At 37.9% G+C, this 14,021-nt stretch overlaps 1 protein-coding gene across 1 annotated transcript; it reads right to left on the reverse strand.

Annotated features, from left to right (window-relative positions):
• Positions 1–947: 947 nt before the first annotated feature.
• On the reverse strand, positions 948–13,019 carry LOC145488439 (leucine-rich repeat flightless-interacting protein 2-like). Its single transcript, XM_081467313.1, has 14 exons — positions 12,459–13,019; positions 9,960–10,055; positions 8,344–8,406; positions 7,665–7,781; positions 7,082–7,191; positions 6,816–6,876; positions 6,619–6,711; positions 5,786–5,903; positions 5,245–5,333; positions 4,727–4,817; positions 3,463–3,542; positions 2,372–2,425; positions 2,153–2,203; positions 948–1,987 (listed from the first exon to the last, which is right to left on the reverse strand). The coding sequence occupies exons 1-14, from the start codon at positions 12,546–12,548 to the stop codon at positions 1,886–1,888; spliced, it is 1,215 nt and encodes a 404-aa protein (XP_081323439.1). The 5' UTR covers positions 12,549–13,019; the 3' UTR covers positions 948–1,885.
• Between the last annotated feature and the right edge of the window lie 1,002 nt (positions 13,020–14,021).

Raw genomic sequence — 14,021 nt, forward strand, 5'->3', positions numbered from 1 at the left:
TACGCAACAGGTGTTTGTTTAGGACTTAGTTTTGTCGTCCGAAGACAGGAAAAGAGAACATTAACGTGACATAAAACAGGATGACGGAATCTCAGTTGGAAGGGACCAAGACAGAAACCGAAATCAAGCCGCTGGATTCCAGTCGGTGTCATTTTACTTGCGTACTGATGAATTCTTTTCACGATTCCATGCGCGTAACAACGCAGCTGGAACTGGCTGTACGTTTTTCTCCCAATATTTACTATTTCACGGACCTAGGGCAAGATGAAATTCACTCTGTGGTATAAAAATTCATGAACTGTCCATCTTCTGTCCCCGTCAAAAAGGGAAAGGGGAAAGCGGCGCGGGCTCATTTTCCCCGAACAACGGTTGGTAAATCGAGCCCAACCTCAATCCAGGGTTAGAGACTGAAAAATTCCTTTTTACGTTGTCATCTCCAATTAATGCCCTAAGTTTGCGAGATTTCACCATCTTATTATCTGAAACGAGACCCTCAAGAAGAATTACATGTTCAATTTAACGTGACACAAATATAACGAGACCATACGCACGAAAATACGAAATAAACAAAAAACCTTTCCTGCGAAGTAATATATTTTAAAGAAACATCGTGCGTTTAGCCAGGCTGTGAAAGAGTCTCTTTTTAATTTTTTTCTCGAGATGTCCGTGCGGGAATTCACGGTGACACGAAGCTCGCGCGGCAGGGGCACGAAATTCTCACACTCGTTCCAGATCCCATTGGGATCGTGGTTTGCCCAAAGATCCGAGACCATTCCAGTGTAGCTGTCAACAAACAAACAAACAAACAAGCAAACAAGCAAACAAGCAAACAAACAAACAAACAATTTCCACGAGCAAAATCACTGATACACTAACACATTCAAGTTCCAGTGTTCATATCAAGCCCTCAACACTAACACTGTTTCGCGTGTATAATAACCCAGCGGTTCTCCTCACACCTTCTTTATTTATTAGTCCTAGGAAAATGAATTGACCACTACACGTTTTGTCAGTGTTCACCTTGTGAACAAGACGGTAGGAAAATTCCTGTCCGCTTTCAAGCCTTAAATACGGTTTATTGCCAGTTCCGCATTATCAAATAAGCGTCAACTTGGAAAGGTAAACGGCAAGTACTTTTTGTGCTCTGAAATGACTGAAAGCGGAGCCTTTGAGAAAACGAGAAATTTACGAAACAAAAGCCCCGTCTAACACTTAGACAACTAAGGTCCTTTTTTTTTCACGATAGCTTCGAATGATGTTAAAGAAACATCACACGTGACTCGTCTAGAAAAAAACATTCGTTGTTCGTCATCCTTCTGAATCTTTCCCAATCTCATCCATTCTTGTTTCTTTTTGTTTTATTATTACTTCTTCGATGTTTTTCTACCTTAGTATAGTATTATTTTGAGGTGTCCTTCGATTTGAAACTAACTTTGTACATCGCAGAAAAGTGGCTTGATATATAGTGCCGGACATTGCTTCTTCTAAACCGAGCAAACACCGCATTGACAAAAATGCTATTCTTGTTCGAAAATATAAAATAAACTCGCGTATATAAAATTATCTTCTATAGTCCTTTTAACAGTTTAATTAAACAAATCAGCATCAGGGCTATTTTGGAAAATTGGTGAAGTTTTTTCGTATAAAGTTTTCGACCAATCAGAAGGCGCGTCATATCACTGCGACGCCGTTAAGAGCAGTGGTTATCTGATAACGACTTTGAACCAATCAGGAAGAGCAAAAGATTCCTGCTGTTCTCTTAAATCAACTGGCCAGTGCGCCTGAGTTCAAACCATTTACTGAATATGTCAGGTCCTTTGATCTGAATTAGACATGGCAATCCTAACTGAATTAGAGTTTAGTAACTAGCGTGTATCTTGATTCACTACGTGTCGTCTTTTCTTTTACTCTTTAGTTTATCAAATCTCTTTTGGAGGTGATCGTTAACGGTTTGCAATTCGCCTATTTCGTCTTGTGCTTTACGAAGCTGCAAAAGTAAAAGAATAAATTTAAATTAAATAAATAGCTTAAAAATAAAATAAAGTTAATGTCAGAGTGAACGTCAGCCAGTCGGTCGGTCGGTCCGTGCGTCCGTCAGGTCAGTCAGTCAGACGAATGGACGAGACAAAAACGAAAAAAAGTTAGAACAAACCTCTCTTTGCAATTTTCTTTTTTCAGCCTTGAGTGAATCCTCCGTCGCTTCCTGTAAGAAGACAATTGTACTTGATTATCTTACTATGATAATCTATAAAAACCTAGGGTTTTTTGCATCTGAGCTTATTTGAAAATTAAGATAGCACTCTCGTTATCGACAGTTAAAGACACCTCTGACGTTTTAAAACAGTGAGTATATTGACAAGTCAATTCTTACCGCCGCCTCCGCCTGGGTTTTGTACCGCTTCACTTGACTTTCCACTCTCGCCACCTAAACAAGACAGTTATAAGCAAGTTGATAATTCACGTGCCATCAAGCTTGTCACGCAAACTACGTAACGCAACACGTTTACGGTAGCAAAAAAAGCAGGAAATGATCAGGAAAGTAAAATTGAACGCTTTTTAACATATAGGACTTCAAAGTTTCACAAAATATTAACTGAAGGGTATTTTCATTTGGTCAACAGTTATCACATTCTCTTGTTCCAGTATCTTAGATTTCTATGTTGTAAAGGAATTTTAAAGACGCTCACAAAAGTATGACAGATGAGTGTAAACACTCCAACAAAGCTGTCAGAGAGAGACGGGATGAAAACATTTGTTTGAGCAATTTAAAATTTGATCTTTTTTTCATTTGCAATGAAACATTTTCCTCCATGCTGTCAACAATAACACTTCAAAGAAGATTTTTGCTGAATAAATAATTTGTAACAGTTTACACTAAACTCTTCGCTGACCAAAACTTGCACAATTGAGATATGTTATGCCTTAAACAATAAGCATGTAAAACTGTATTTACATTAATCTGAAGAAGGCAACACATTTAATCAACCAGTCTCTCAAAATGTTTAGTGGATCAATCTTTCATATTGAACCTGATGTGACGGTATTTTGCTGTCATGCCAGCGCTAACCTGTTCCTCTGGTTACTGCACTCTTAAGAAAGATTGTTTAAGTTCCGTGACTTTATTTGTTAACTTGCCACTATAATGCAATAGATCAATAACTGAAGAGGTGATCAAGTTCCACGGACTGAAAAATTTGTGTCAAGATTCATCATTCTCCCGTAGGAAAGAACCCAGTCCTGCAATGTCCTGCAGTTCTTTGACAACCCCTCCCCCCCCCTCCCCCGTTTGTCCGTCTGACAGTGTGCACATCATCTCTTCCCTCAGATCTCCATTCATGAGAGATTTCAGTTGTCAGCAATTAGCGCTATTCAACTCATTGAATGACCGACTGAATAATAACTGATAATTGACTGAATCAGCGACATCTTTAACTATTATCTCAGTCCTTCAGTTCTACTTACAAGTCCTTCAAGTCGCGCATTGTCCTGCTCAGCTTTTTGTAGCTTTATTTTGAAATCATTTATTTGCCTACTAAATTCTCCTGGAAAGCAAACGGAAACATAGCATTACCAAACATGAGCCACCACGTTGCTGTAAAGGGATTTCATTAGGGGCCGGGCACTGGGCAAATTGCCCAGCTTTGAGGATGATTTTGCCCGCCTGGTTTGACCATCTTGCGGAAAGCTTTCCTTATAAAGAAGTTCAGTTCAAAAAGTTTTGTCCCACTGTGAAAACCAGTTGCTCTTCTGCTGAAAACATTAATGACACCCCTGACTACACTGCATGTGACTGATGGTTTAAATGTCTCAAGGTCTCCAGAGCAGTGTATGTTTAACACGGGTACAGAATGATCAAAGCTTTGGTTTGCTAGCACCAGGTGCACAATAAGGTTAGTAGTTAAACTGTTACAAATTTGTTACTCAGCACTCGGAAGATGTTGCATGATTATTTGTTATTTGACCACAGGTTTTAACATTAGTGGTTATTTTACACCTATTGAACTGCAACATGTGGTAAAGCATTATAGTGCATAATTTAAATATAAAATCTTGTGTCAGAGCTAAAAAAATGTGTAAAATAATATGATAAACAAGAAATGCTTTTAACAGAGCAATGAAGATGAAATGAGTGGGGTCAAAGAGTGGTGCCATTTTTTCTAGAAAATTGATGAAAATGAAAATTCTGAACAATAGTAATAATGATAATGATAATGATGACGATGATAGTAATACAAAATAATGTAAACGCAATTTATTTTGCAAAGAGAGCTGTCACGAGCTTGTTATGAAGTGTTTATGAAAAGAGACTGATTTGGAGGGTGTTGGATTTTGTGGGGGGCAGATAACTGGAGAACCCACTTACAAAGGTGGGTCCAGATAAAGCACTGTGACATGTAACTGTATAGTCACATAAATTGCCTGTTTTATTTCGTACATTTTTCTTTTACTTTTGCAATGACTTGTGTAATTGTGTATGTGTCTGGCCATAATAAGTCTGGTTCATGATGTAACGACATAAAAACTCCACAATATGACAGAAAAAAATAATTTTTCTAGTAATGTTGTTATGCTTACGCCATTACATGTATGTATTAACACAAGGTGTTTGTGTTAATGCTCTGACCCTGCTGTTATGTCACTAGTGTTGACCAGGAATTACAGACAAGATGTAATGTTCTTGAAAGGATAAAGGAAAAGAACAAGCACAATCCAAGGTAACACATACTTCTAAGTTCTTCTAAATCAGCTGTAATTGCCTTGGGTGTTTCAGTATCTTCTCTCTTCAGTGACACTACTTCAGCTTGAAGATTCTTAATCTGCAGAAAAAAAGAAACGTTATTACTGTATATTGATTAGAAATAATATTAAGAAAACCTTTGAACAAACTCGGAGGACTTGTTCTACTCAACGCTACAATAACTTACAATGAGCTTCAAAATGCAGAAAAACAAATGCCATAACATGACCTGTCTTTTAAAACTTTGAGCTCCTAAATGGCATTTTTGTTGGGGGGGGGGGGGGGGTAGGCTTAACTAGATGCAGAACTTTTTACTAAACATTTAACCAATAAACCATTGTGCATAAACTGAAAACATCATGAAATACAGAATGAAACTTCATGTTTTGCTTTGGACAACTTGTGCTGGCAAAAGAAAAGAGATATGCACACAGTGCCTCTAGGATGAATTCATAACCAAAAGTTAGGAGAGTGATGTAGAAAATAATAGTGAAAGATGTTCTCACCTGTAAAACTAATACATCCTTTTCATCTGATAAGGAAGGACGGCGACTGTTTGAACGACTCTTTGGTGGCTCTGACACACTGCTTCGGTCTAATATTATACAACAAGAAACTAAATACACTCACATAAATTATACTGTTAAGTAAAAATTTATCTTCAAAACTATACCTGCTTTATAATACAACTTCTCCCACACTCAGATTTTAATTTATACAAACTTCTTCATTTCCCTCTTTTCACACAACTGCTTGGTAAATAGCCTAAGATGTTCTCATGATATGCCATGGATTGTCATCATCGATTCCTTCTCATCCCATGTGGAATAATGTTGTTGATGACTTAAATTTTTAAGATAGCTTCAGTTCTTGACTACTTTGAATTTGAATTGGGTGGGTTACCAGGGGTAGGACCATTCCATGGGCAGCACAATGCCTGCTTAACAAAACCTCCAAGGAGTTTGTGAGCCAAAACCCCCATTGAGGATTTGTGTGTCGCATGATGCAATGAGAACTGATGATGATGACAACATGACTTGTATGTACCTGAAGAAGTTTCATCAGGGACAGCCAAACTAATAGCATCTCTAAGTGAAACTGTGCTTGCTTCTTGATCTTTGCAATCCTTCAATTCCTGGTCTTCATAAAGGGAAAGACCTCGCTCCTGAGAGAACAAGATTAGTTACTAACTTAACATCAGAAATCTTCTGTTACACTCCAGGGAATGAAACAGTACAGCACAAGGAAGGGCTTCTTTCAATGTCCAAACGCTCTTTTCCTCAGCAAAAAAACAAAAAAACAAAAAAACAAAAAAACAAAAACAAATCTCTTCTGAATTTGTACATGCAAGGAAAAATAGCACTGTTGAAAAGAAGTGAGGGGGGGATGAAAACCTATTTTAATGGTTCCCCTCTTGGCATTAAGGAGCAGTTGAAGTAAAAATTCAAAGACTTTTCAAGGACATTCCAGGCTAAATTCCAATTTTTCAAGGACTCTATCCAGTAGAATACCGTTACAATGTGACACTAGATGTTCGGGTTTAAGGGATAACTGCCTCATTTGTTCAAGTATAAATCTTTTTTTTTAGTTCTTCCACAACGTGGAAACAGTCAAACAACAAATCTCAAGGTTTCTCAAGGACCCAAAGTACTTTCCATGGACTTTCAAGGCCATAAATTCTAATTTTCAACTTCAAGGACTTCCAGGGAATGCACGCAGACCCTGTATATAAAATATAATTCAATCTCTATTCTTATTTCAGTCCATACAGCATATTCTTTTAAACAACATTGGGACCCTAACCATCTGGACCTGGATCTGGATCTGGATCTGACACAGGGCTGACCGCAGTATTATTTTGTTCCTAAGCACAAACTTACCGCCAAGAAGTTATCTCTAAATTCAATGGCTTCATTTAGTCTCTTGATTTCTTCTTCATTCCCCTTTATGGTCTTTTGGTATTTACTGCATTCCTGAACAAACAAAATACAGGTCATTACTTGCTACCAGTCACTTATATGCTGTGCAAAATGGCAGGTTTTTTATCTTAATTTTTGGTCACGAAAACAGCATTTACCTTTGTTTTCTCTTTAAATTCAGCCTTAACTTCACTTGAGATTTCTTCCTCTTCAGCCAGCCTATGACATGAAAATTCAACGTCATTAAAAACAGGAAATGTTCACACTAGTGAGTCTGAGCAGCGGGCAAGAGTTCACGTAAGGACTTTTGATAATGCCTGTACCATAACTTGATAATTTTCTTCATTCTCATGGCATGCCTATTAGACTATGCATTGATATTGCTAGGAGAAATTCCTGGTTGATCATGTTTGCTTCACTGTACCTGTCCTTCAGACAGTCCACTTGATACAACAGTGCCTGCTTCTCGTTGTCTAGTTGAGCAATTGATACCATTGCTTTCCTGTACTTTTCTTCTGTTTCTTTCAAATTGTCCTGAGAATTGAAAAAAATATCATGTCAGTCACACTTGAGACACTTACTTGACATCTGAATTGGTGCCAAATAATATTGTGTGGTTCCAGAAAATATCAATACCCTCACCACCGAGGGGATTGGAAATTCCAGAGGGAATTAGGGCTACTCCCTCCAGAGTTCCCACTACTTTTTATAGTTGAGGGTCATTGTAACCCCCAGTGATTTGGGGGTTCTTATGGCTTTTCAGGGTTCCTTTACCTATTACTAAAATTTTTGAAACTCTTATCCTGTATCCTTGGGATGCACTTTGCCAAAAAACTGTCTTTTTTTTGTGCGTACTAGACGCATAAGATGCACACCAGTGCGTTAATGGGAACTCTGGCCTTGTGTGCCACTTTTTTTGTTGTTACCATACTTTGATGTCATCTGTGACCTATTACTGAACAGATGCACTGCAACATGGAATCTTTTGTTAAATAAATGACACAAACCTGAATGCTCTTCAAGACCTTTTCAGGCACCAGTGGTCCATTCATGTCAATGTTCTGATCCTTAGTGGTGGTATTTATGCCTGATGATCCCGCAGAAATTGATCGTGCTACTGGAGCCTTCATGAAAACCACAAAGAAACTTGTGAATTTTTACAATAATATGGTACAGAATAGCTGCAATGACAGGATTTCTTAACCCAATAAAATGTTCAACACATACTTTTAACAGGAGCTGGGCACAAGGACATTATGGATACAACAGTATGCTGCATAACTACCTGCCAGTAAATTATCTGATACAATATCATACATATGGACTGGACAGTCATTCCAAACAATGATGTTTGGTCTAAGACATTGGTGCTTTCAATAAAGACTGACAGCAGCAGGTGCTCCAGTGGGTCACCTTTTGAGCATCATCAACTATATGTATACAATATTAGTGGTTTTCACAAATTAGCCCTCAAGAGACCAAGTTGTTACGCTGCAGGGGTTTCATTAACATTTTAAGTAGGAGGGCAATGGGTTTTCACAGGCGAGCAAAACTTTTTGAACTGAACTTCCTTATAAGAAACATGGGCAAAATCATCCTAACAGCTGGTCAATTTGCCTTGTGCCTGGCCCTTGATGATACCCTGAGTTAACAATAATAAATAATGTCATCCAGTAGCCATCTTACCTTCTGCTTTCTTGCTGGTGGGATTGGTGGCTCATCATTTATGCTCTGGTCATCATCATCAACCTAAAATATGACACCAGTAGGCCATGTTCTATGTATATCAATATTCTAGCATGGCTCCGAGGTCTTCAGGACAAACTTCTATATTATTTTAGTGGTGTTGACTTTGTATCCAAGTCTCTTTGGGGAATTGAGGGACAAAAGAAACTTAAAATTGGCAATTTTAACCTGAAAGCCTCAGAGCCATGTTAGAATATTGATATATCGAACGTGGCCTATTTGAACTTTTAAATTTACATGTACATGTACCTTTAGTCAGATTTTGCTGGAACATTCTTATAGACAACAATAAAGTACTGCAGATAGGTTGACACAAGCCAGTCCAGAAAAAGCTATAATTTTATGGCATTGCAGATGTACATTGCACACAATATTCATTTAGAATGTCTAATGTGTAGTTCCAGAAAATATCCAGACCTTCACCAAGGCAGGGATTTTCTCTAAGAACCCCCTCCCCTCCACCCCTCTTGAAATCCCAATTGAGCTTGATACATTTCTTAAAATGTTTGGTCTTGGAGATCCCCCAACTCCCAAGAAATTCCAAACCCTTCTGTAGGGGGGGGGGGGGGGGGAAGAGGGGAAAGTATGGATATTTTCTGCAAATGCACAATACAGAATACATGTGTAACAAGACATTTTTACAATTTTCCTACAAAATCAAGCTCAATAAAGGTGGTATGCTGAAATACTTATTGACTAAGTTACATGTAGATAACAGGACGATTAACGATGTTAGTCATTATGCGTGGACCATGGGGGTACTTTGTCTGTATGCCATGACGCAAAACCAAATGTTTGTCCATCAGCCTTAGCATAGCACATTTGTCTGAACTATTAATCACTCATATTGTGTGTGATTTGAAAAAATTCAAGAATGCAGTGCAGACAAATGTATGATCTGAAGCGTATCCAATCTGCTATGTCTGTGCTTTAAAATTGATGCCTTAACTTATATTTTTTTTCAAACTAGTGTATTTTCATCGAAGGGGAAGGGGGAGTCTAAAACCAATTGTTTATCTGACTAACAAATATGGGGAAATTTCTTGCATAGCCTAATGCAGGGCTGTCATTCAGTTTTGATTCACCTTTAGCCTTGATCTTCAAACCTGTAACAAATTTGTTACTTTATGGGTGAATTGTATCAACTACCAAGTTCACCCGTAACAAAAGAGGGCCATCAAGCATGCTCAGCTGTAACAGATGCTACAGGTTATGGCCCTCATTGACAGCCCTGTAATGGAGATGAAGATGGACTATAAAGACAGAGACAGCAGGTATTTAAATCTAGGAGAGTGCAAAATAGATAAAATCTTGTTGAAGTATGGTTAATGTGGGGGTAGTGAAGGGGTTGATACAGAATCCCGTTGGGGATATGGTAGGGTTAGAGACTGAGGGGAATGGGAATAAAGAGGTAACTTCATGAGTAACTCCCTGGGACTTGTGACTTGTACCTTCTTTGTAACTACTGGTTCTAGAGTGACCAAATTTACAGCACCTTTCTGCAGTAGATAATGTAAATAAAGCAACTAAACTCATTGTTGGCTATGTGGACATACATTTTCTCCTTCCTGTTGCTGGCGTTCAAGCTCTTTCAGACGAATACTTCTCGCCTCAGCTCTGGCTGCTCTCTTAGCGGCAAGACGTGCTTCAGCCTAAAGTACATAATTACAGCCATTATACACGACACAAACTTAAATCCAATCAAATCACATCTTTATTCACACTGTTTTAATCACAGAGGAAGAAAAAAATACAGAAAATAGTGGAAAACAAGTGAAGCTTATATAACTAACAAATATATCAGTTTTAAATGCGTCTAGCATAATAAGAAGTGAGCTTCTGGGTTGGCTCAAAAGCCAACTCATCCAAACTGCTTAAATATTAATTTAGGCAAAGGAAACAGTTCACAGACAGGCAAAACAATTCAAAGACAAAGGACACAAGATTCATGCAGCAAGTTTGCATGTATGTGTGCTTCCATACACTGGCAGAAAATACAAAGGGGCAATATATTACACTTATTATTCTTTTTTTAAGAATTTGCCTATCAACAACTTCTCGAAAATCACAAGAAAATGAAATTACTGCCCATCAAAATACCATAGTTAAAGCACTGTGAAATATCTATGTCAGCCTATTTTGAAAATGACCAATCAATGAAGTGGTTTATGATAGCTTTCAGTTCCAGTTTGCAAACAGGCAAACATACTTTGCCTAACACCTAGAAAATACAAAGGGGCAATAGATTACAGTTAGTATTCTTATTTTAAGATTTGCTTAACAACAACTTCTCCAAAATCACAAGAAAATGAAATTGCCGCCCATCAAAATACCATAGTTAAAGCACTGTGAAATATTTATGTCTGCCTATTTTGAAAAAGACCGATTAATGAAGTGATTTATGATAGCTTTCAGTTTGGGTTTGCAAACCGGCAAGTCTATTTTGTGGAACACCTAGCGCCGAATCCAGAACACCTAATGACAAATGTACTATTCACTTGCAATTACTTTCACTTATGTTTGCTTGTGATTAGTTTTTGTTTGTCAGAATGAGCCAAATACAGTATAATGCTGTCTTTTCCAACAAATAAAAGCTAACTACAAGCAAAAATGAGTGAATGCAAGTAAACAGTGCATTTGGCTTCTGTGTTATGCATTGAGCATTCAGCAATATACCCTTGCCATTTGCAAACACAGAATACTTCATTTTGTAACGACTTGTTTTCAAGAGATCATAATTCAAATAGGTTGAGTAAATCACTTTGATATTGACTATATGTATCAATTATTGTCTGAAAATGAATTTTTAGCTCTAGCAGTTTGTACGAAACCATAAATAGACACAACCTTCAGATGAGATCAATGGCAAACTCAGAGATCTTATCCAGTTATCGGTAAAAATCAAAATTCATGGTTTACATTCTGAGAAACACTGCACTTGTACTTTGCTTCACAATATCTGAAGTTTAAACAATGAGAAATGTTGCAGAACTGAGATGTGTAGATATTAGGCAATATGATTATCTGCTACATTGTATTTTCCACCAAAGGGAGCCATAATTACTGAAAAGAGGTTAGTTAATAGTGGGACGGAAGTCTTATTTCAGAGGAGTAAAATTCTAGATGAGTAAACTTAAAATCTGACTCTGGTTTCAAAATTACTAAAATGACAAATAAGAAAATGAAAATAAGAAATAAGATAAAGTACGAAATAAAAGTAAATCGCACTGAGTGGATCTGGAATACTGCCTGTGATGGATAATCAAGAATGAATTATTTTCAGTAAAGTTTTACAAAATTAATTTCAGTGACACTGATTTTTCTTGCCATTTATTTAAAACTTATTGTGTTCAACTGCAAACGAAGTTTCAGTGCTGCTTGGAACGAAAGTTAATGTTTTTTTAGTATTGTATAGTGAGTAAAGTGAAGAGTATGGATTTTGGTGTTAATTGCCGTTAGAAGCAGCTGGAAGTCCCTCATAAACAGTTCAGAGAAGCCGAAATTTAACAGGAAATGGTTTAGGTGGCCGCCCACCAGAAAAGTCAGTTTGGCAACAATCGTAAATTATAAACAACGACACACGCCCCGGCAAAACGTCTCGCGCTGAAAATACTATCGACGTAAAGGAAAAACTTAGTACAACTAATTAGACCTGCCTAATGAAAAAAATTGAAGACGAAGCAGCAAGAAAAAAACTCGACTTAAACTAATCCAAAATAAGTGTTTATAAATTACTACCACAACATGAATCGTGACTTTGGCCCATTGATTGAAAAACTGCCACTAGAAATTGACAATTTGTACACGATATGTAACTTCCATCCAGAAATAGACTGACAAGAAGTTTGAACACGAAAATACAATGTTATCCAACGCAAGCAGAACTTTTTCATTATAATTCTTCATCCAGACAAATGAATGTAGCCAAAGCATTAAATCATTCAGCAGTATACGAAGGCTGTATTTCTCAATAGTAAAATTTCTGGTCCGGTAATTGGGAAGGTTGCGACGAATCAAAATTAACGATGTAAAGATTAACCACATGTACTGCTTACCTCTCGAGCAATTTGATTCAAAGCTTGGTCTTCCGACGAAGAGGTTGTCCTGGTAAGCGGCCTTCTTCTTCCTCCGTGGGCTGAGCTCATTTTGAACGATGAAGTCGCACAAACACACACCTTACGATTTTCGAGCAATCAGCCTGTCTCGCCGCAGACTTGAGCTTACATCTGTTCTCACAAAACGTGCACAATGACTCCTAGCGTTTTATATTTTTTCTACGAAGAAGCCCGCAGAGCACAGACTGATTATCTGCTTTGCTTCGTTCAACACTGTTGGAATAATTCAAAAGCCAAGACAAATAATTTTCGCTTCGTAACACCACTTTTCCGCCATGGCCTGTAGCCCGTGGAATCTCCCGGATCAAAAGCAGCAGAAGACATGCGCCAACATTTTGCAATGGTGTCTCCCGCTGACCGCTAAAAGGTTATAAAGATCAAGGGCGGGGCGTGCCCCAAGAAAAGTGGTATGTAAGCGTTTTTTGGCAAGACAATCCAGTGATCCAGATTTCGCTATACGGGTACGGCTGCGCCTCGCGCGTCCACAACATTTTGACTACTGTGATGACGCGTATCGTTGTCGATAAAAGTACAGACCACGCTAAACCACATTCGATTTGTTAACTTAAGTCGACGTCTTAAATTAGATTTAGAATAACAGGTACATAAATTAAAATAAACAGAAAGTCAGTATTCGTCACGTATTGGTGCCAAAGTGGTCTTGAAAATTAATGTATCCAGTCCCGTTGATAAACAAAAGAAATGCTTTCTTTCTTTTCATTCTTTCCAACAAAAATTCGTTTTGAGCTGCTACTTTATTCAATATTACTTTTATCTTCAATTCCTTGTTCCTGGAAAGATTTTTGAGATGTGACAGGAAGAATTACTTTTTTCATCCACGGCAACAATCGAAAGCACAACATGTATATAATCTGTTGATCAATCGTGAAAATTTCCCTCCACCTACCGAAAATCTCGGGTTTGTCAGAGTATGGTTATGACCCAACGCCGTAAAGTGCACGCTCTACTCTTTGGCAGTAACAAAAGAACTGAATAAAGTTGTCGACTGTGTTTCAGTCCAAAATAATTTACAATATATTTCGCACCAGTAGCCTCCTTTATAAAATCACCAATAAACTAATAAGGCAGTAGATAAAAGAACGAGGAATAATCTACATATGCCATTCGAAAAAAAAGCTAAGAAGGCAATGCGTTGTCCATTTCAACGATGCAAAAGACTACTATAACAAGAAAGTAACAAAACGAGCGCGCGGCAAACCGATTTGCCAGCTAATCTGATCATTTCACCTCTACTACTTTACTCGACTAGTTTATCTTTTTGTTGGTGGTGGCGAGTTCGTCGCCGTTGGTGGCGAAATTCCCTGGTGGCGAGATGACCGGATACCTCCCCGAGATACCATTAACTGTTTGTACCGTCATGATGCACTGCTTAATACCTCAGTGAGCCGGTTGAGTTTTCAATTTAGCATCTTCACTCTACATTCATATACGTAATCTGCAAAGGGATTTACCCATCGCCGCAGATGTCAAAGAGAAAAAAGG

This window comes from Orbicella franksi, chromosome 5 (assembly GCF_964199315.1).
Source record: "Orbicella franksi chromosome 5, jaOrbFran1.1, whole genome shotgun sequence".
Lineage (NCBI taxonomy): Eukaryota > Metazoa > Cnidaria > Anthozoa > Scleractinia > Merulinidae > Orbicella > Orbicella franksi.

Coding starts and splice junctions, on each gene's coding strand:
- LOC145488439 (XM_081467313.1), bottom strand. CDS start 12,548: ATGAGCTCAGCCCACGGAGGAAGAAGAAGGCCGCTTACCAGGACAACC. Junction 5,334..5,785: donor CCCTGATGAAACTTCTTCAG/GTACATACAAGT, acceptor GTATAATATTAG/ACCGAAGCAGTGTGTCAGAG. Junction 2,426..3,462: donor ATGCGCGACTTGAAGGACTT/GTAAGTAGAACT, acceptor TGTCTTGTTTAG/GTGGCGAGAGTGGAAAGTCA.